This window comes from Calidris pugnax, unplaced genomic scaffold (genome assembly GCF_001431845.1).
Source record: "Calidris pugnax isolate Ruff unplaced genomic scaffold, ASM143184v1 scaffold211, whole genome shotgun sequence".
Taxonomy (NCBI): Eukaryota; Metazoa; Chordata; class Aves; order Charadriiformes; family Scolopacidae; genus Calidris; species Calidris pugnax.
Window position 1 is genome coordinate 890,482 of NW_015091083.1, and position 23,094 is coordinate 913,575.

Genomic DNA, 23,094 nt, shown 5'->3' on the forward strand with positions numbered 1-23,094 from the left:
AAACCCCGCCGCACGGCCCGGGGCCGGCTCCCGCCGCCTCCGCCCGCCCCCCGGGATAAAGCAGCCGCCACAAACCTCCCCCCCCGCCCCGGCCACAAACCTCCCCCAAAAGTCAGGAAACCCGGGGCTTGCGCGCCCGTCCCTGCGGGCAGCCGCTCCCCCGGCATCGCCCCCATCGCCCGGCGCCTCCCCTGCTTTAGGGGAGAAAGCTCAACTTCGGCGATTACCGGCACCGAGTTGGGATGTTTGTTTCTCGCTGGCATTTAGGGGTGAAAAAAAAAGCTATTTGGTTTATCAGGTGCATGCTAAAAATGTTAATTACAGCCCTTGCGCCCGCCCCGCGGCAGCGCATCAGAAAGCATCTTTCTACAGTTTGCTGCTGTCAAAAGACCTGGGAAAGGCGGAGAGCCCCGGCCCCGCGGCGGCTGTCGGACCCGCGGGAACAAACCCCATCCTGCCCGGAGATGCCCTCCCCGCCCCCGGGGATGGGTGCCCCCACTCCGCAGCCCGGCCGCAGTCCCGGTGCGGGGACCAGGCGCGGGTCCCGGGGCTCTCCCGCAGCCCAAGGGCTGGCGGATCCCGTGTGCCCCGGCAGGAGATCCAGCAGGCAGCCCGTGGTATCGACGCGAAATAGACATTAGTAGTGAAATAGTGTCATCTCTCCCAGCACCTGGTGAGCAGAGGTAAGAGACAAGGCTCCATTTCCCCAAGAGGTCATATAGAATCATCCAGGTTGGAAGGGACCTTCAAGATCATCTAGTCCAACCACCAACCTAACTCTGACAAAAAAAATATCACTAAACCATGTCCCCCAGCACCGTGTCAACCCGTCTTTTGAACACCTCCAGGGATGGTGCCTCAACCACTTCCCTGGGCAGCCCATTCCAATGTTTGATAACCCTTTTGGTGTAAAAAAATTTCCTAATATCCAACCTGAACCTCCCCTGGCACAACTTGAGGCCCCTTCCTCTAGTCCTGTTGCCTGCGAGTTGTGAGAAGAGACTGACCCCCGCCTTTCTACACCCTCCTTTCAGGTAGCTGTAGAGAGCAATAAGGTCTCCCCTCAGCCTCCTTTTCTCTCGGCTGAACAACCCTCAGCCTCTCCTCATAGACTTGTGCTCCAGGTGCCTCTGAATAGGGGAGGTTTCAAATTTGTGAATAATTTTTCACTACACCTTTCACAGGTTCCAAACTCCTGCAATTCCCACAAGATGATGCTTAATTCCTCTCAGGAACCAGAGTCTACGCAGAAGCTCCAATGAAAGAGACTTACGTCATTCGGGGCATTTTGGCTTGAGGAAGTCAGAAGTGGTCCAAAACGGATCATTTTTTCCTCAAGGTCAATGCCTCATTCATCACACACTGATGCATGTTTACCCTGCGAGGATTTTGAACGGGATGAACAGGATAGGGCCCAGCAAAACAAACCCACAGCGTACAGTATATTCCAAGAATATTTAATAAACCTTTAAATGGCAAGACAAGCAACCTACCACAGCCAGGTAAATATATTTAGAAAGTTTTTATTAGAAGGTATATTTCTGCCAAAATAAATAGTTACATTTTCTTCAGCAAAACATTAGAAAAAAGAAACAGGAGCAAAAAAAGCATCAACAATTTAATACTGAACTTTTAAAGTGACTGTGAACACTACTTAGTGACATTGCTGTGTAAATACATGACTTGCGTATGCTATTGCTGGTCTAGTTGCTGCTCTGACATCAGTAATTTCCACAGGATCTCCACGTGTGTTGTGTGTTTAAGGGTCTTCCCAAACTCGGCGACAGCAGCCGAGTCCCAGGGACAAATATGTCCCTGGGACTCAAATATAAGTCAGAGAGCTGCTTTAGATGCTGTTTTCAAGAGCAAGAGAAAACCCGGGAAGAAAGAGGTATTTATTTCAAAAGTTACATTTCTAAGTCTTCTGTTTGGAACTAGAGGTTTCCCCTCCCTGTGCAGGAGGGCTGGTGTGGGTCCACACAGTGAGACTGTCCTAGTGCGGGTTGGAAACAGCAACGTGCCACCCGTGGGCAAGGGGAAGGAGGGAGAGGAGACAGCGCAGGGACACGGGGGGGCAGGCAGGCCAGAGCCCACCATCAAGGCACAAGGTGTGTTTGGCACAAACTGGCAGACACAGCAGCCAGGTGAGGTGGTCCATTCACTCATTGATTTAAGGGGAAGATGGAAACCAAGCTTGAGAAAACTGCTGGCAAGGTCCTCTGACTTTGGCGACGCCCAACCCCACCACCCACCGCATCCAGCATGCGTTTAGCAGAAATGGACCCCTAAGGGAAGCACACAGAGTTTCAGATATTCCTCCCACAACCACTTTAGTGAAAGCGAGAGCTCTTCTCTCAGAGGAAGGAGTGAATTACCAGATTCATTCTTAAAAATGGACAAAACCACTGGGGAATATATAGTAAGCTCTAGGGACACCCCAGTGCTGGCAGACAGCAGATCGTCTCTTATTCTCTGGTCTGAGTGCTGCAGCTACACAGCCCTCTAAGTTACAAGAAAACAATTCCTAGGTCCTATAGATCACGGTCAGAAGTGAAGTATTTTCTCCTACCCCTTGAAAATCAGCTTGCAACAGTATTAACAGTAGGGCAGGCAGCAAACCAAACCCAACATACCACACGCGCATCGTGGCTTACAGAGCATGCCATAGATACGGACTGTTGTGCACGACATAAACAACTCTACAGTGTTGTACGGGTTAGGGGCTGGTTAGATGCAGGAGTAGTTCACCATTAGCCTTGTTAAAAGCAGCAGGTAGTATCTGTATCACAGGAAGGAGAAAAAAAAAAAGTGGATTCCTGAATACACAGACCCTTTATGTAAAACAGTAGAAACTGCTAGAGTTGGGACTCTTGCAGAGTTCAAGTGAATGCTGTAAGGATGATTGGACATGGACTGCAAGATGGACTTTTGGTCCAGGAACCTGACCTCTCAACCACCATATATTGGAGAGCAGACAGGCCCTGGCAACCACCCACTGGGCCGCCCAGCCACATTTTGCTGAGGAAGGGACTGACTGCTACAGAGGATAACCTTGTTCCTATGATCTTGACAATGTAGGTTAATCAGCAACTGCTGCCCGGAAGATAATGCACGCCATGAGGAACACACAGAACAAAGGCTTGAAGAATTCCAGTTAGCCCTATCACAACAAACCCCTCTATATCCAATCCAGAGCCTATCACAAGGTTTCCAGTTATTTCAAAGAAGTGAGCTAGACAAGGCAAAAAGCAGCCATAGGTCTTTTTCTGCATCAGTGGACAAGAAGATTTCCCCTACTTCCTTCATCCTTTATAATCTGTGATGAACGAGCAGCAAAAATTTCAAACAAATGTGTGAAACTTCTCTTAAGGAAGAAGAGGGTAGTTTGGGGTAGTTTTGACAGGTCTGCAGTTCCTTTATCAGACCTTAAATCTATAAAACCAACAAGCTATCACTCAACAGCCACTGAATTACTGGGGGAATAAGCACAGGCAAAGAAAGGGTTAATACAGTGGTGCTTTCCCAGTATCCGTTCACACCCTGCAAATTAGCATAGGGAAAACAGGAGTTTCCTCCCTGAAGAGTTAGACCTTTATATTTAAAGCCAGGCTTTGGTTTGTGGTTACACTTTGAAGTGTACAAAAGCATCTCTTTGAATGGTTAATATAAGAAACCGAACAGCAGTCGAAGTAAAAGACAAAAAAACCTCAGGCCTTTTACCAGGCACAGCAGTTAATGTCTTGAAACATACAGACCAGAACCAGCAAGCCTTCTGGATCAGAGCACTGGAAGACAGTGGCACCATCCCAGTTAGTTCTGATGCAAAAGGAGAACAGAGGAGACCCAGGGGATAAGGGTGCCAAGCTGCAATTTCTTAGTGCACTGTTGCCAAGAGAGTTTTATTTCATAGTTTAGTGGTTTACATAATCACTCAGTGGTTTTACCAGTCCAGGAAGAAGGGATAAAAAAATAGTTGCATCATTTTCTCCACCCATATATCAACACAAACAAGGCAGAGTCAAAAGGGCAGCAGCTTCTAAGCACAGGACTTTCCTTATCCAGCTTTGCTCCTCACAGATGTTTTGCTTCTGGATGAAATACCTTCAATCTTGCCACTAAATATCTGTATATTCCTGCCAATTGCTCTGTGTGCTCTAGGGACAAGAGATGTGCATTTGGCAAACTAAGCAGCTGCACATGTGCTGGTCCCCCAAAGAAGGCAGCCCAAAGCAGTGGAAGAAAAGAAATCCCACACCAAACCGCAAGATAAACACCTTTTCTCAACTCCAATTTTCATCAAATTCATCCTGTTCCCACTAACTGGCAGTTGCTTGTTATGATTCACTTTGTTTAGTTCTATCCATCTAGCAGTAAGTTTTTTCTGCAGGCTTTAGACAATCACAAGATTGACTTGTTTTATAACCCAGTATTCCTATTCTGGTTTCCGAATCCTCTTTTTTTTTTTCCTCTTCCTGTAGCGACTTCCCTGTTCCCTAATTGCCTTAACTATGTGAAGCTTAAGACTAAATCTGACTGCGTAAGTGCAGGCCTGCTTCAGAAGCAATGCAGGCCCTTGTTAGGTTACATCCAGGAAGGGCAGTGGGGCGATACTCTAAGTCACGAGCTCGTATTTGCACTGGTGTCTCCCAGGCAGTGGGTTAGCACCACAGCTGCCTGCTTTATTGCCTCCCAGCTTGCAATGGCCACTGCAGAAAAGTCCTGATGCTTATTCACAGTCTCCACCACAAAGACTCAAGCCCACGTCCAGTGCACAATTGTGCTGGTCAGAAACAGCACCCACCACCTCACCCACACTGCTCCTGCAGATGTGATCAAGCAGATTCACTACTTTCTCCAGCTATTAGTAGAACTTGTGCGGTTAATTTCCCTGTCTAAATCAAAAGTGCATAAGAGAGTCTATTATATATCACTATTCCACATATAGGCTATGTAATCAGCTTCAGACACCCTGTTCTGCTCTCCAACAAAGACAGCATATGTTTGCTTTGGCCAGTTGCAGACTGTTTGTGCTAGGAGAGGTAGAAGAAGCCTCATGCAGCTAGACACACTGCAGAAAAAGATACCAGGAGCTGGTTTTGTGTCAGTGTGTGAGGACTGAAGCTTAAGTACATGCAATCCCCACAGGAAGCCACATCTCACCCTGTGAAGGACAGAGTTCACGTTTCTGCACAGCAAGTCACAACCAGACCACCACTGAGAAGGCAATACCTTACAAAGGCAGAGTCCTGCCCTGCTACAGACCCAGTAGCTCCAGTCTTTGAAGGGCAATCCAAAAGTAGCCAGTCCAGTTCCAGGCATGCTGCACATGCACCAACACTCCTAACTTCACTTCCACTTCTCATGCTCCTGCTGTTGCCAGCTGCAGAGCTGTACCAGCGAGCCACGACACAAGACAGGCAAGCTGTGAGGCTAGTACAGCTATAAGCCTAAATCCTTTCACTCCAAGGCCTCAACATCCAAACTCTTCAAGCAGAAGACAGAGCCAAGCCCCAGTTTTGCAGGAGATCCCTTCTGTATCACCCACTTGGACCTTCCTTCAGTTGTACAGTCCCTTAAGGAGCAAAGCCTGACCCCTGTCAGAGGCAACCGCTTCCCCAGCACTTGCTGTGATGCTTCACCACAAGCCACTCAAAAATAACATGCCCAGCACAATCTCACCTTCCTACAAGCACTTCATGTTGCATCAGCTGCTAAACTGATCCTGAGCTTTTCCAGGGCAACCCCACACTAATTTCATTCACAGTGACAAGAATGGGGCCTCAAATTCAACACGTTTCCCTGGAAAAAAAAAAACCAACTGTCTAAATTACTTCTTTAAAATAAACTCAATGACTTAACATTCAGAGTTTAAGCTGCAGCAGTTCCATGAGAACAAAGATCAAAACGGGAGAGACCACAACAACATGAATCATAAATACTTAACTTTTCTACATTTCTGCAGTACCAGCACAGTCTGCAGCAGGGCCAGCTCTGGCTTCCAGTGGGGATGCAGTTAAGGGACGGAGGAAAGGATGTGGCTTCAGCAAAGAAGAAAGTCAAGAGGAGATTTAGAAACCATGAGAAAAACTGGTTTGGCAAGAGGCTACTTCATCTTTCAGTAGCACAAAGAGCTAAGGGATGTCAGATGATTTAAGAAAAAAACAAGACTCATGCTCTAAAAAACAGAGGAAGCTGTATGAACTTCAGAACGTCACCTACGTCCTAATTATTTGGCGATAAAAAGCCAACGGCAATTCAAAGTGCATTATTTGGGAGAGCCCAGCTGGATCAGCATCAGCCTGGCCACGGGCAATGGCCAGGCCTCAACACCAGTCTAGAGCAAGGTAGCAGCCCATGTGTGTCTTTGAACACAGAGACCCCTTGCTTGGCCCAGTGGGCAACAAATGGCTACAGTCAATTCCACCAGCCTCCATCCCGGGGAAACCCCCTTTGCAGCATAGTCAGGAGCACAGGGCAGTCCTGCTGCTGAGGGATGAGACTGGTCCCCTTCCCACCCACCCTCATCCCCGCATGGCAGCAGGCTCAGAAGAGTGGCAGGCACTCTTTTGCACAGTCTAGAGGTGGAAGCTTTATCTGAAACCCTTCCCGAGGGAAGAGGGAAGCCTGCATGTCCACGTTGATGCAGAGTAAGCCCAGCATGAGCTGGCGCTGGTACTCCTCCCACTTCATCATGACATCAGACACGGAACGGTTGCTTCTTATCCACACAGGCAGGGCTTCACCACAAGCTGACGTGGAAGAAATTGGCAGGTTCTGCGGCCCTCCAAGCTCGAGATGATAGTAAAGCCTGAAAGGCAAACACATGCAAAGAATCAGTACATTGGGCAGACTTGAGCAGGTCACCAGACCAGAGCTCTAGAACCATACACTTAGTTTGTTTTACCACTGACTGCATGAGCATGGTCAGGAATGTGTGTGTGTGTGTGTGTACGCTTGTTTCCCCCCCTCTCACCCCCATCGCTTGATTATTCAGATCACAAGCTCTTGTGCTTAAGAATCACTCCCTCATACTCGGATCCAAATCACAGCTGGGATCCTCTGCCTACTACTGTAAGGTGCAGTTTCCTATCCTCATCCAAGCAAGACAGTCTTGCCTCAGCCTCAAGCCACAACCCACTGCAGGGAGTTCGGTTCAGAGGCAGAGGCACACACACAGACCCAAAGCACTGTGGGGTCCCAAAGCACAAATGAGACTGTGTCTCATTTGGAAACCCCTAGTGTTTCCTGGCCACCCTAGTGCCTCCCCAGCCTAAAAAAGGGCCTAGACCTTGAGGCAGATAAGGCCACCTGAACACAAGTACCTCTTGGAAGGAACATTTAGGGGACCCTGGGCTAGCAAATGCCACACAGACAAATGCCCCCATCTTCTACAGAGAGCACAGAATAAGCTAGCATATTGTTTTAATTAGACCTACATCTTCTGCTCTATTGCTATAATAACAGCTTAATTGCAGGGTCTGCCCTGTAATGGGAAGAAGGAGGGAGACCAAGTGCCAAGTCTATCCAACAATTAAGGAAACCAAGGGACCATGGATCAGATCTGTATTTTAGATTGGGCAGTAAATCCTTCTGGTCAGTTTGTGCTTGACCTGCTCTGCTTCAATGGAGTAGAGTCTGCAGAAGTCAATGGTGAAAGGGGAAATGGAGGGGTCCTCCAGAACAGTGCTGTGGAGGAAACCAGCCATACCTGGCTGAAAGATGGCTGCCCAGTTTCTTCTTGGCTTTCTTCACAAGATAGTTGCAGATTTCAGTCATCTGCTCCCTCATCCATCTAATATCCTCAGGGATATCTGGGAGCCATTCCAACAATCTGGGAAGAAACAGGAGACAACCATTAGCTGGGCCCACAAAGAACAGGATGGAAAGAATGACAGTTTTGCCTCCTAACAATGATTACTCATTATTTTTTGTGACAAATGCATTAAGAGCTATTTACACTACCATTCACAGAATTAAGGGGAAGAAGGTGCGAAGCATGAGAACAGCCCAGGAACTTATTCTTCACATTTTGTGTCAGCACTTTCCATGTTTTCCATCCATTTTCAGATTTGGAAAGTGTTTTTCCCTAAGCCTTTCTATCACAAACTGTGTCCTCCCAGAAATTTTTCATGGGGTACTTCATACTAAGGACAAGTCTGACAGACTTGCCTTCCCAGCCATGTAAGTGTAGAGCTGGAAGCGACTGCAACCACACTGCCCCTCGCTCCAGTGGTTCCAGCTCTTGTGTGGTTTCTGCTTTCATCCCTGCACTCCAAGTTCAGAAGCCTCTTTCCAGGCTCCAAAATTAATCACCATTTTCCAGGGCAAGATCCAACACACAGCCATCTTCTTTCAAGCTGGGAGTATGGGTGTAGCTAAGTGACACACAAAAGTAGGAAAAGTTTTGGGGCTTTTTTGGGTTTGGTTTTTTTTTTCATATATCTGGTAAGCAGCAGGAACACTTTTCCCAGGAACTCTGGCACTGCAGAGTTAGAGAGGATCCTACTCTCTGTCCATTCATGCTCCACCAGCTACATGAAACACTTTGCTGCACTGGGAAGAACACCACTGAGGGAACCAGCCAAAGACCTACCTGACAGTGAAGGAAACTGCAGACTCCAGAGGCAGCATATAGGGGACCATCATTGCCGTGGCCACACGTATAGGCAGCATGTTGGTGATGCCAGTCAAGAAACTTCTTCTTTCAGCACAAGCCTCCAAAAGAGCTGAAGACAGAGAAGAACATGGCTGAATCCCCATAACAGGAATGTCATCTTCCCTGCCACACCCCAGTAGTTACCCAGCCTAAGGTCTCCCCTCCCCACCTTTCACTTCTTAAGGAAGTCTTGCTCAGGATAGTAGTTCTCCGAGCACAGCTGAGAACAGCAGCTTTTAGCTTTATCAGACTCCCAAAGGAGTGACCAACAAAATACCCTCCACTCCTTACCACACAGAATACTGTCAAATGAGTCAACCTCTCCCATATTCAGCCTCCACAGGGCAAGCCACAACTTCATCTGAGAGCCACCAGCTCCATCTAATGATCAGCAGGTGCCAGAGCAATCCCTGGGTATGGCCAAGCCCAGCCACAAGCAATACCCACAGATCCCAGTAATCCTCTGAAGTGGACCAGGCAGCACAGGAAGATTGCCTGGGCGCTCTCACTTTGGATCATACCTTGGTTCAGTCTGGGAGGCAAGTGTTCAAAGATGTGCTCTTCAACAACAGCAAGGGCAGTATTGTCCTCTAGTTGGTCCTCAGCTTCTGTTTCTTCCTCTTTCTTCTCTCCTGGGGGTGCTTCTATGGCAAGGAGAGGACGGGCAGGACTTGGACGATGAAGGAGACCTGAGAAGAAGTCATACCATAAGGATGATACAAACTAGCAGCCCTGCCTTGCCTGGCCTTTAACGTTAGTCCTCACCTCACCCTAACACCCCTCAGACAGACAGACATCACAGCTAGCCTCTTTAGCTTACATCTATCGTAATGCTTACCACAATGAGTTAGAAATCTTGCTCCTTTAATATCATCCTTTCTTTCCCTACCAGAAATTTTAACTTTTCCCCTTTAAGTACTGCAGGGTGCTGTTCAGCAGTGTTTTGTTGCTATAATCTGCCAGGCACCAATCTTGCAGGCAAGATTTCCCTCCTGCAGCTTAAATCCACAAACACAGCTGCATGATTGCTCTTATCCCAGTAAGGTACACATTACAGAGCAAACAAATGTGCTTGATCTGCTGTAAATTGACAGTAGGTGGCATCAAACACACACTCAACCTCTTAAAACAGTTGGAGGCAAGAAAGACCAGTGTTTTATGTAGAAAGGAGTGAAACAGTAGTGTCAAACTGCCAGGTGCTGAGGGCTGCTGAGGGCATGCCTGCACTCTGCACTGCTGTGCCACACTAGACACAGCCTCCTCCTTTTTATGTGCAGCTAGGGTATCTGCAGGAGCTCCAAATGGCACCTAACAACTGCGCTGGTGTAGCACTGAGACCGTACGAAGTAGCTTCAACGATCCGTTGTGCCACCACCACTGTGGTATCAGTGGTTAGAGTCACCCTGTGTTGCACCAGAAAGGTGTCCACTCCACCTCCACTTCCTGAAGTGCTAGCACAGGCTTCTTAATGGAAATCCCATAGTAGCTCAGTTCTGCCCTTCCACCTTTCAAATGCACCATTGTCTATCCTCAGAGCCAAGCCACCAAGCCTGGCACAAAAGAGGCAAATCAGCGCAGCTTAAAAACACCCAGTTCCTTACCATTCTTCTTCAGGAAGTGCAGTGCATCCCGATAGCCCTGCTTGCACATATCCCGCAGCACCTGGGGGCAGAGGAAGGCAAGAACATGTAATTTGGAGATTGTCTGGCTGAGCAGAGCAAACACCCAGCTCAATGCTGGCTTTAGAGGAATTCTCCTAACTCCTAAGCTACCCCAAGGACAAGTTTCATCCTTGCCAGCTCTTCCCAGGCTTTGAGCAAGAACGGGAGGTATAACATGAATACACTGGGGACAGGAGTCACAGGATAAATCAGATTGGGACACTTGGAATCCTACTTAAGTACAGGCTTAGAGTTGCAGCCACCTCATTTCCTCACCTACGGCTGATGCCGCGGCAGGCAGTCTTCAGCGAGTCACTCTGACAAGCAGCCCAGAATACTTCCCAGCAGATGCCAGGAAAGGCCATTGCATTTGCAGATAAAGCCAGCTAACACTAGAGGGGGGCAGGAAAAAGCTTGTCCAAGTAATTCAGCACATGAATGCATGCTTATGCCCAAACGCCGGGTCTATCTGAAGCTTCATTTGCTCAGAAGCATGCAAAGCTGTTTGCAGTGCCACCTGCTCTATCTGCACTTTTTAAGAGACAGTCACTGCTGCAAGCTGGCAGCTCCATCCTGACACCTTAGAACACTCAAGAGCACATTGGTTCTGATGGTTAATACATCCGTGTTTACAAGTGAGCCTGGCTTCCTGGCAAACACCACTCTAGAGAGAACAACATGGGAATGCTTTCCAAGCAACTCCTACCACCTAAATTCCAGATCTCCCAGTAGCAAAAGAAAACCAAGCCACCTGTACAACCTTGTGCAGATGGTCAAGGCTTTCCAAGTCACTGGGTTCATAATGTCAAGGTTAAAAACCAGACAAAGAGATACAAAACTAACAGTGTCTGGAATCTTGTTCTGCCAAAGTGCACAGTATAGCCAGGACCTGTCTACTGTCCCCAACTTCTGGTGCTGCCAGGAGACTCACCTGCGGCTCCGGAGGAAACAGGGCCTTTGAGAGGCGGTAGAGGTTGCGAAGGTTGAACTGGATGCTTGTATTGGTGACTCTCAGCTCATGCATGTTTGTGGAATCATCCCGTGGACAGATATCGCTCTCTCCTGAGAATGGAGACACCGTGATTGTATTCTTCAGCTCATATCGGGGCAAGTTGTCAGAAATCCCTCCATCAACGTATCTCTGAAATCAAGACAAATGAAGAACTTTTCATTCTTGTAACTGATCAAATGGCTTTTGTACTGTGTCACTGTTCATATTTTTGCCAACAGCTTGGGAACAGAATGGAGTACATCCACCAGCACTGAAGGAGTCAAAACCAGGGATAGCACAGCTGTGTTGTCTATAATCTTTTGCTATGAACCTTTCTTCCTTACGGTAAAGTGTGTTGATCACAATTGTTCAATAAGAAAGGCCTATTCTCTTGTGCGACTGCTGACTTACACCCATGGGGTTTGACTGCTGTCCAATTAAATAATATGACACACCAACGACCACCTGCAGTGCAAATTAGCACTGATCTAAGCTGTCACACTGTGACTTTGTGCCATTTTTCACTTGTGTTTAAAACAAATATGCTCAGACACAAGTCCCCACGGGCAGAAGCATTGTTACCTAAGAGTAAAACCACATGATTTGTTGCTAGCAGGCTTATCAAGCAGCAATACCAACACATGCATACACATTTGGAATCTACTTGCTGTGGTGTGATAACAGAGAACGAGGGACTTGGGGTTTGCTCCTAACATGTACCCTCTTATCAGAGGACGTTCTGTACCTACGTACCATAAACACATTTGCGTTACCCTTGCAGAAGGGCAACTCCAGTAGCATATACTCAATTCAAAGCATTTGTTGCAGTACCATAATTGCACAAGGAGCTGAGCAAGACAATCCCTATCACAGGCCTTTGGCAGAGCAAGCAACATGTAGAAGATAAAAGGAAGGTGATGTTGGTCAAGCCAAAAGAGCAGCAAGTTTAAGACTTTGCAGAACAACAACTCAAGCTCTTGTGAACCTCAGTTACAGGAGAGTCTTGCTGATTTCGTATCAAGGTCGATCTTGCCACTTGCTGCCTGGAACCCTTCCCTTTGGATGCATTCAAAACAAATCATCATACAGGAGCTACATATCCCCATAAGCAGCAGCTGTAACATCTTTCAGCTCTCTGCTGGGTTAGGAGCTGAGCCGGCAGAGACTGAACTCGGGCAGAGCATGGAAATGCTGATCAGAAGAGGATCATGCTTTGCCTTCACAAGTAGGCTGACCACTGACAGCAGTCTTTTGCTGCACAATGTCTAGAAAAATGCTGGGTGCTTTGCCTGGAGGGCACATTGCACTTTGTTCTCTCTTGCTCTGGATGGCAGACAGGCAGAGACCTCTTCAAGCAGCTCCTCTGAGCCTGGTGAACAGTTCATAGACTTTTGGGCTGAAAGCAATCAAATTCAGCTATAGGAATCCAGTTTCCATTGAGGAGGCAGGGTCAGAGTGGACTGCACAGTGGGTTTCTTTGGGGCAAACTAAATCTCGAGACTACCTTTGCATATAGCCTACACATTCAAGGGAAATGGTTTGTAGGTACAGTTGTAGGCTACAGCAGCACTAACTTGTAGCACAAGGCATATTGTCATCACATCAGGCCTTGTTCACCAAACACAGTATCAAAACACACGTAGAGACTCCTGCACCACCTGGGTTTGGGCAGCAAAGAAAGTGGAAGGATGGGATAGATTAAACTCAAGAAGTACACCCTCTTGGGGTGCTGAGTGTTCCTAGTGTTTTCTAGACAGAGGTGCCAAAAATCAATTGAACCCTCACTCCCTTCTAAAGCGGGCATCAGTCTTCCCTAAACCAAAATCAACCACAGCAAACTGGCATTGTCATCATCTGCCCCAAGCTGCTCCACTGAAAGCCAGACCAGTCACAGCTAGAGTTAGAGATGTCTGGCCAACTCCCTCTGCAAGGATGAGATGATGACGGGATGAGTGGGAAGAGGACAGAGCAAAGCAGGCGGCACACGCTTCGTTTGAAGAAGATGGAGGTAAGCGTTTTGGCCACTTAGCTAAGACAATAGTTTTGCAGTAAGGATGCAGAAACATAGGGTTCCCTGAGGGTGGCAGCACAAGTGCACGGATGCCATTAGGAAGAAGCCTTAACTACAATAAGGCTGACAGGCAAAGTCTTCTTCTCACTGCATGGAGATCTAGGAATACACGTGGAAACCCCACTCCCTGGTTCTGCAGGTGATGGCAAGTACCATTCCTTACTCAGTATCAACTGCCACTTCTTTGGATTTGCCTGAACCTCCAGGAAAGAAGCCCAACCTCTCTCCAACCTCCTGGAAAGCCCCTAAGAGTGCAGAGCCACGGGCTGGAGCCCCCAGCTGCCTGCAGGTGTGAGCAGCAGCTTTTGGCAATGGTTCACGGACTGAGGTAATTTCTGGGGTGCCCAGTTGCATCCCTTATTGTGTCCTCCACGGGGCCCCTCACTTGTGAGCTGTCAATTTGCTTTTTTACCCTTGTTAGGAGTTCATCTCACCCATGTGCCACAGATAGTTCATGGCAAAAGTGTGTGTTGACAGATCAGTTATCAACCCTTCAATTTCTCTGTATTTGAGAATTCCTTTTTTCCTCCTCCCACCCATCTTCATCATCCATTCCATGGGGCTACCAGAGCTTAGAGACATGAACACTGAAAGAAGATTAGGAGGAAGACAGAATATGGGTTTTACACCTTGCACGCAATTGTATTGCCCTGAAAACTGGTCCTCATGCCAGGCCTGTCAGTCTGTCCTGTGATACATACAATAATCAAAGGCGCGCTAGAAACCATGCAGTCCTTTTTCAAGCCTTTTGCTGGGCTCATACTCAATCTGACTTAACCTCTCCCCTTGCCAGCTCTCCCCTTCAGAAACAGAAAGGGCCATGATTTTCTGGGGAAGAGGTAGGAATGAATTTCTTCATCTCATCTATTCCCTCCCCACCTTTCCCCATGAGGAATCTTGACATGAGGAGTCATCCCTCAGAGTGCCAGGGCAGCTGCACATTCCAGAAAGCCTCATGCTGTACACAGCTTTGGAATTTTGAGATTTTGCCTGATTCACACAGACCTCAACTGGCCCCAAAGAGGTGTCAGGCAAGAGCCACTGCTATGCTCCCACTAGCTGTGGGACAAAAACCCTGCCTCCAATTGATAAGCAAATGTCAAACCATTACTGATTCTGTCACTTCTCTGAAGAGTTGGACATTGGACATTTCTTCTAGGTCATTTCCCTACCCAACATGCTTGCACAAGACAAAACCAGCCAACTGACCTCAGTTTCAGGACACAGGTAGTAGTGGGAGCAGATTTGATGCTCTGGTCTGACAGACTGAGGCATCTTGGTCAGGTTACTTATGGAAAACCAGGGCACACATACATTAATAGCAGTCCTCCCTCTCCCTTTTGACTATTTAGTTTGAAAACAAACTGCCTTTTAATGTGTACATTAATCTACAGAGCACAAGGGGAGTCCAACTCAACTGTGGCCCTTAAGCATGACTGCAATATTGAGAGATGCTCCAGCATTTTCATTTCTAACATGCAAACACAGAAGAGAGAAATGGTTCTGGACAGCCTTGGACAGGATATTAAAGAAAGCTCTTGCAGGCAGCAGAACATTATTCTCAGAGGAAGGTCAGGAAGAACTCCACGGAAAAGAGGTCTGGTATCAGCACCAATAGTTAAAACCCCACAGAAAGCGTTTAGGTATGTGGGAGAGGGACTACACTCATTATTTCTATCCCGGACCTAAGTTCTTTCCACATGCAGAGGGTTGGAGCCTCAGTGATGGAAAGTGCTGGGCTAAGCAGCCAGAAGAACTATCTGCTACATCAGCCAGCAGTTGTCCAGATTGCTATATATTACTATCATGTTAAATCCTCTAGTCTTCCGGACATTTATAGCCAGCATTTATAGGCAGCAGCAGAAAGAAGGCACATTCACTGCTGGAAGTTGTTTATTTGGGAATTTCTCATGCCTCTTCAGGCTTAGTGTTGCCATCAGACAGGCAATAAGACTGCCAAAATGGAGTACCAGCATTTCCCTCTTCTTATTCATTAGTGCATGATTTAATGAAGCAGCATCTTAAGAGTCTTACTTACCACTCCACGCAAGGTTGGAGGTATCAGCCCACAGTAGACAGGTATAAAGGTGCTGCAGACACAGGCCTGAGAGAGAAAGAGATCCGGAACATGAGAGGCAGATCAAAGCTTACCAAACTTATTACTCTTCTCAGAACACCATGCTGGCATGCGCTGACAATGAGAACAAGGCAAAACAAAACTGCTTGCAGTTCCTGCCTAGCCCTGCGCAGCAAGTTTCCATTCACCTGGATCAGCTCTTCCTTGGAATTGAAGTCTGACAGTATCACGTTTTCTCCATCAGAAACCCGCGTCAGGGAAATACCCAAACGTCCTGCTGCAACCTCATGCCCATTCTCTGGCACAGTCTTGGACAGGCAGATCCGAATGGTCTTCACCAAGTTGAAAGATGGGTGGAGTGGGCCTAAGAACCTCTTCCGGGCTTCTTTTGACACTCGAATAATGCTGGCGCCAGCCTCACCTGCAACAAGAGAAAGAAAAATGCACCATGAAATCCTTGCAAAACCAGATTTCTCCTGCACAAAATCAGGCACAGAAAGCCTCATTCACAGCTTTACTCAGAGGTTTCTCCCCACTGGTTGATATATACATATAACTCAAGATAAGAGACTACTACGGGCAGTGTTAGAGAAGTCATGGAAGTTTGCTGTCTTGACCCTCGCACTCCTCCATTGCAAAGAGCCACCCTCATCTTATATATGTTTTATACAGTTAAGGAAGATCGCACACATCCGGCTAAGGCCTCACACTTTTTCTTAGATCCTGTTTCACTGGCCAAAGCAGGGCTGGTAAAAACACAGACTAACAAAGAAAACAAGGGAGATGCTTTAACAGCTTTGAGTTTTTAACTAAATCCACTTCAAAACATCTTTCACTAAAACTTTTCTAGTAAACATCGTCTTTTTCCTCACATAAAAAATAAAGTCATTTGCCTGGAAGCAAAAGTGCCAATAAACAGGAATGCTGGTGCTTTCCAGCTTAGCGATCTCAGCTCTGCTGCGATGTCAGTGACTTCTCAACGTCAACAAGACAGACAGCATACTACATTAAGGAATCAGTGACTTAGTGCCACCTGCAGAGTCTTTGGTGTCCCATCCCTTCTGTGTCAGATTCCACTGCAGTACACTAGGCCCCAATGGCAAGCAGGACTCAGGAAGGCATGCCTGCTTCGCCCTTTCACACAGTGACACAGCTGAGTTTGGAGGAGAGGAGACATCCTATCCGCACAGAAGGGAAGGCATCTGCTAAGCCCATTATCTCACGGTCACTAGGAGCCCAAACTGGCAAAAGCATCAGAGCTCGCCAGTGGGAAAGGAGGGATGGGAGAAAACAAACCAAAAACATCAACCCACGCCAAACCCTCAGCACCCACATGCTGCCCTTTACACACACTGTCTGCGGCTTTCACACACATCTCCTAGCCATGGTGAGATACAGACAACAGTTCCTGTAAGCACCACCCAACCGCTGCACTCCCAGGGGCATTTGGAACATACACAAGAAGAATGTGAGGGGAATAATTAAAGAAACCAGGACAAGAGAGGCATGCTTTCACAAATCAAGACTTCTCTCCAATCAAGTTTTATTGACTGCCACATTTATGAGGAAACTAATTAACTTTCAAATGTAGCCTCTCCTTGGGGGAAAAAACATGTTAAGAGACTGAAAAAACCCTATGATTCAGAGCTCCCAACCATGAGTGAGCTGTGGGGACATTAACGAAAGTGAAGATCAACAGCAGCAACATTAAGTGAAATTTAGCTTTAATTCTGATCGTGTACTTCAAATAGACCCTTAAAGTCTACACCTCAACCCTATGAATGACTAAAAGTTCAGTTCTCGGAGAAAAATGAAAGACTATCAGTTCAAGCCAACTGGAAATCCCTCCATTTTGCTCTCCCACCCAGTCTTGCAATCACAGAAAGGAGGTAGCAGAATGAAAGCATCCAAGTTAGACCCAGGTTAATAAATATAATGGAGATAAGAGCAACACCACCCTCAAAGCTATGTTGACACATCCCAGTCTTTTGCAATACACGTGTGCCAGCAACATGTTTTCCACCAACACAGCCTGGGAATGTGATTCTGTGCTTAGGAAACCCATCAAGATCAGCAGCTCAAGCACGCATAGAACTAGACCCTTGAACATGACCACAGACTCTGGGGTCAGGATTTTAGGCACTGTGAGGTAGCAACTTAGCAGAAAATCCAAGTTACCCCCTCTGAAGCAATTTTTAGCACTATAATCCCAGTCTTTTGCTCTGTCCTAGAGCAATGTTTAGCAGTCTAATTCTGATCTTACTTACTCAATTAGCAGTAAGCCATTGAGCCCAGCCTGTTCCAGATAGTAGCCACATGGTTCAACATCTTCCCAACATGAAGGAAGTCGCCCTCACAGAAATTACATTTTATCAGCACCATGACATTAGCACTCATAACGTTCCCTAAGATGCCTTCACATCTGACAAGGGGAAGAAAGACACACAAAGAACTGCAACAGAGCTGAAAACTGAATGAAGCCCAGCCCAGCACCTTATCCACACAACCCCAGGAAACTCCACTGTCTGGAGTGCTGAAAACCCCAGTGGGAGGGTGGGTGTTGAGCGTGCAGCCATGGGGAGATAGCCTGTGTGCAAAGCCCATGCTGGAGGGGGTGGGTGGGTTGGGGGGTCTGTGCCACCCAAGAAAGACACACAAAGAACTGCAACAGAGCTGAAAACTGAATGAAGCCCAGCCCAGCACCTTATCCACACAACCCCAGGAAACTCCACTGTCTGGAGTGCTGAAAACCCCAGTGGGAGGGTGGGTGTTGAGCGTGCAGCCATGGGGAGATAGCCTGTGTGCAAAGCCCATGCTGGAGGGGGTGGGTGGGTTGGGGTGTCTGTGCCACCCAAGAGATGGGGCTTAGAGAACAATGCTTTCAGACTTGGCATCTCAGCGTGCAGAAAGATTTGACAGCAATACTGAAAACGACTGCAATTAAATTGAGCTTATGATTTTTTTGAGCTACAGCAGGAGCTGGAAGTTGCTTAAGAAAAACAAAACAGCGAAGTCCCAACTATGCCAGGAAAAAGACCGTCAGCATTTGAAGGAAGACTTCACTTGTAGCTGCTCTATCACCATTTCACAGCCAAGTGGGGTGGGAGGACAGCGAAGAACAGAGGATGAAATAAGAATTGCTGCTAATTAGCAATTTCATTCTTTGAGTACTTTCTGGGTATTTGTTGTTTGGAGTTTTTTAATACACGTGTGCATACATGCACACACACACAGGAGCTTCTGAGGTATTTCAGTGTAAGGGCACCTGTGATTCTGTTGGACTTGCTGGCTCATTTGCATCGAAGCTGAACGCAGAAGAGCTCTGTGGGAGAGACGAGGACAGGGTGATCTGCAGCACCACCACCTTTCCTGGAAATAAGGCTAGCTGAGGGTTCAGCCAAAGGAGTCGGGTTTACGTAGTTAGATCTGTGACAGATGAAAAGCCCTCTTGGAAATACATTTGGGAGGAGAGAGAAGAGGTGAGAGTGTTTTAATCCTGTTACTACCAGAGGTGCTATTCCAGGAAAACCAGCTCAAATTCTGTTCACAGACTGCCAGAAGGAGCAGCTGAATGAGGGGTGGTCAAGAGAGAAGTTCTGCAGAGGTCAGCCATAAGCTGTCAATTATTACTAGGACTAGTCCAGTGCCAATTCCAGTCCACAGAAGTTTCCCATGGTTTTTGATGGATCGGGTGACTCAGGACACAGGGTCACAGGAAAAAGCTAAATTAAGTTCCTCTTCCTTTATTGAAGTACGTACCGAGGGGCAGAGACAGTCCCTAATAGCTGGTATTGGTTGTTGGGAAAACATTTCATTCTTCTCCCACCAACCAATTAATTCAACACTTCTCCCTACACAGATTTACTAAGCCAATATTTCTCTAAAAATTATATTAATATGTGGATTATTCCATTTTCATTAGAAAAGCCATATCTCCCTCCTTCCCTGCCCCCACCACTGCCGCAGTGGGTGGTGTTATATATGAACCTGAGTACTGCAGGGCCATTGTCCTTATCTGAATTTCAGTTGTGATGACGCAAAGAAGCATCAGACAGTTGTGTCCTGAAACACCCCAACGTGTCCCTTGCCAGACAAGGCGGCCAGCTGCTCCACCTCTGCTGGTTCATCCCATGATTCTTCTGCATCAGCTACCAGGGGCAAGTTACTGTTACCAATGGGAAAAGACCTGAAGGCAGCTGCTAGTTTGCATTTAATTTTTAAGCTAATGTTAAGCCAGCTTCACATTAGCTTATTGACACAGCAAGACTGTTCCCTTAAAGAACTGGCTTTCACCCCCACCAGTCATGCTCAACTCCAAAATAACCCAGTATCTAAGTCTCTACTGCCTTGCATCCCCTAAACTACCATTCTCTAACCTGAAAAGCATTCAAGCAGCATGTGCTATTTATAACTGTATAGAAACATCTCCAGCCACAGCAGCCTACTGCTACTCTGCTCTGGAAGAGGAGACAAGCTGAAGACCCATCATCTAAAACTGATGTTAGCCGGGCCACTGGGAAGACCCCTAACCGCAGCTAAGAGCTCTGAGATGAAACAGAAAAGGCTACTTCAAGCCTGTGGAATGCACAAACATAAGGACCCTTGCAAAGGTTAAACACCCTACAGGAGGAGGGGTGATGCATGGGGAAGAAGGACCTCTTTAGACGCACATCTTCAGCAGCAGGGCTTTTGCGCCAAGGGCACCGTGATGCTCACCTGTTGATATCAGATCACATTGACATCCATTTGCCAGCCAGCAAAAGGACAGTTGACCCATAAAATATTTCAAGTGGAAAAAAAAAAAAAAGCCTAAGATACAAATAAAAATAGGAGGAGAGCAGGCTGAAGAGGGAGAGGGGCATTCTGGACATTCCACCCAGCAGCTCCTGTGACTGTGGCTCACCCATGACACTGCAGCTCCTTCTGGAAAAGCTCCACATCGGCACAAAGATCACCCCCTGCGCCAGGGACATTCCTGCTCCCTGGCTCGTGCAGCAGTAAACAGGATGCAAGCTTAAAGGAAAGGTTCTCCAAAAGCAATGGAGAACAGAAGATGTCCCCTCTCCCTGCTGGTAGGAGGCACCAGCAGAGAGGTCACACCCCAGACTGCAGATGCCATACCTCTCCTGGACAAATGGAGCAGGAAGGGAACTGTGCAGATCCCTGCTAATCCTGCTTCTCACTCAGCACAAGCCAGAACTCAGACTCCTTCCTAGACATCAGCGATACGCAAGGCACTGCTGCTCTCTCCTCAGTCCCATTGCCCAGAGAAGGCTCCAGACTGGCCGGACACATCAATACCAAAAGCTTTGAAAGAAAGCCCGCCAGCAGAAGGAAGTCCAGGTGCATTTTGACATTCCTCCAGTACCTGGAGAGCCCGATGCCTTGTTACTTTGGGATGGCATGACCGAGCTATTTTGACTGCACAATTTTCAGGACAGGAGCCAGCTCCTGTGTACCATAACCAAGGACCTCATTTTGGAGCTGCCTGAGTTCTGCTTAGCTCTCTGTTGAAGCAATATGCTTGTGATGCTCAACACAGATGCTCCCTACAAGAGTCCCCAGCTACAATCTTCACACTTTTCTTTGAACTCAGATAGTTGCTGAGCATCACCGGAGTTCTTGTGTTTCCCGTTGGTAGATCCCAGTCCAGATCTGCATTTAGGAATTGGATGAGTCGGAAGGATTTTACTAGCATGATCTCCCTCAAGGTTGATTTAGCTGGGTTACCTCTCCCTTGCTATTTCAGCTGTTCCTGTTTATAGTTAAAAGCTAGTCTCTAGTGATGGTTTTTGGGAGAGCTGTCCTGTGTTCTTCTTGGGCACAAATGCCCAAGTTGCTCCAGCTCAGCACACAGAGGTCCTGCACCTGCCTCTTCTCTGAATACTGAGAGTAAGCAACAGGCATACTCTGCCTGCCTGCCCTCTCCTAGGAGATTATACAGTCCTAATTATAACAGTCCTGTCACCAGCCCAAAAAGATAAAGCTGTAAACAAGAGGCACCGAAACAACAGTTTGCAAGCTGACATCTAGAAAATAATTAAACAAAGAACTTTACTGGATGCTTCCTCATAGGTAGCTTACACCACCAGAAAGGGCCCATTTGTTCACCCCAAAGAGCAGCGTATAGCAATGCACCAGTGACCCAAGGACAACCCCAATTCTTGTGGGCAGTAACCTCAGTTTGTGAAAGATTCCACTGCTTGGCTGGACTTCTGCCCCTCTTCCCACACTCAGGCTGAAGCAACCTGGTTTCCACTCGATGTCCCAAGTCAACAAGAACCAGACAGATCTTCAGCTGAGCTAAGCTGAACAAAGGCCGACTTGTGCTGAATGGGAACATGACCCAAGATGTTCTCTGACTGCCTATCAGTGAGGCTGGATGGATGTCAAAGGGGGCACCCAAAGACAAATTGATGCCAGCAGGAAATTAAGTGTCTTATGATCTGCCCCTGTAGATAGAAGCCTAAAAGCACTGGGTGTGCAAAAGATATCTATCCCTCACTTGGCAGAAGTTGTATAACTCCCACTATTTAAATACAAAGAAAAAATGCACATTTTTAAAATATTTGAGGCTGGGGGATGGCAGCTAGCAGCGGAGCCTCTATAGGCACCGATTCTTCTCACATCTGTACGCATCTTCCTGTAAGCCAGTAATATTGAGAAACACCATGTACCAAAACAAGCTGTTCTTCTGGGACTTCCCTAATTTTTGTTGTTCTGAGGCATATACATTTCGTGGGGTTTTTTTTTTTTGTTTTTGTTTTTTTTAAGGTTTCCACTCAGTTCTTCTCTCCTACTATTTTGCCATCAGATAATAAACAGCTCATCTGACTTGACTCCAGATAAGAGATACATAAATAGCAAACACGATTCCCTCCCCACACCCCCACCCCAACAACACACCCCCAACTCAGTCTTCAGGCAGCCCTACTGCTTGATCAGCTGTGTCCTGTGGCAGGTAACCCTTCCCATCAGGGGCTCTGAGCAGGGATTCAACCCGAGCTCAACAAGCAAGTGATTTTGCAAAGGCGACTTTTTAGAAAGCCTGACCACTGGCTGTTAAATAAGGGTCATTCTCCCCCTTTGCTCAAGAGTGAGGGGGACTGATACGTACCCTATTGGAGTCACTCCTGAAGATCCCTATCAGGCTACAGGAAGCAACATCTATTCTGACCTTACAGGTGGAGCAGGTGGAAACAGTGAGAGGAAGAGACAGCTTTTCAAGTAGGGCCAGCTCTTGCAGCCAGAAGCAGAAGCCGAAGGAAGGGCTCAGCCCACAACACTTTCTGGCTCAGATCCTCAGTGCTCAACATTGCGAAGTCTAGACACAAGCAGTGCCAAGATCCAGCCTGCAGCAGGTGAGCTAGGTAAATCCAGATCACCTGAAAGTACTTCACAGCCAGAAGCCTCCCTCTTAATATGTTTGTCCCCAAGATGTTTACTTGTATATTTCAAGAAAACTTGGGGAAAAAAAGGCAAATAGCTGTTGGTCACTTTATCTGTTCAAATAAAGCCAAACCAAAAGGAGCTATTTTTCCCCTTTGAGCCAAAAGAGATGGCTAATTTGTGTGCTCCAGATACCAGTTAATAGATGTACCAGAACTACTACCATGTCCTGGATGAGGGGAGCATAAA

General features: G+C 47.2%; 1 protein-coding gene across 1 annotated transcript in view; it reads right to left on the reverse strand.

The window, feature by feature from the left end:
- Nucleotides 1-1,507: 1,507 nt before the first annotated feature.
- The window catches only part of PNPLA2 (patatin like phospholipase domain containing 2), a 31,277-nt gene continuing 9,690 nt past the window's right edge, over nt 1,508-23,094 (reverse strand). Inside the window, exons 2-9 of the mRNA XM_014957560.1 lie at nt 15,645-15,877; nt 15,418-15,483; nt 11,249-11,458; nt 10,258-10,318; nt 9,178-9,345; nt 8,594-8,726; nt 7,709-7,831; nt 1,508-6,808 (exon numbers count right to left, since the gene is read on the reverse strand). Of these exons, the coding sequence (XP_014813046.1) occupies nt 6,544-6,808; nt 7,709-7,831; nt 8,594-8,726; nt 9,178-9,345; nt 10,258-10,318; nt 11,249-11,458; nt 15,418-15,483; nt 15,645-15,877 (1,259 nt within the window). The 3' untranslated portion in view covers nt 1,508-6,543. The remainder of the gene's footprint in view (nt 6,809-7,708; nt 7,832-8,593; nt 8,727-9,177; nt 9,346-10,257; nt 10,319-11,248; nt 11,459-15,417; nt 15,484-15,644; nt 15,878-23,094) is intronic.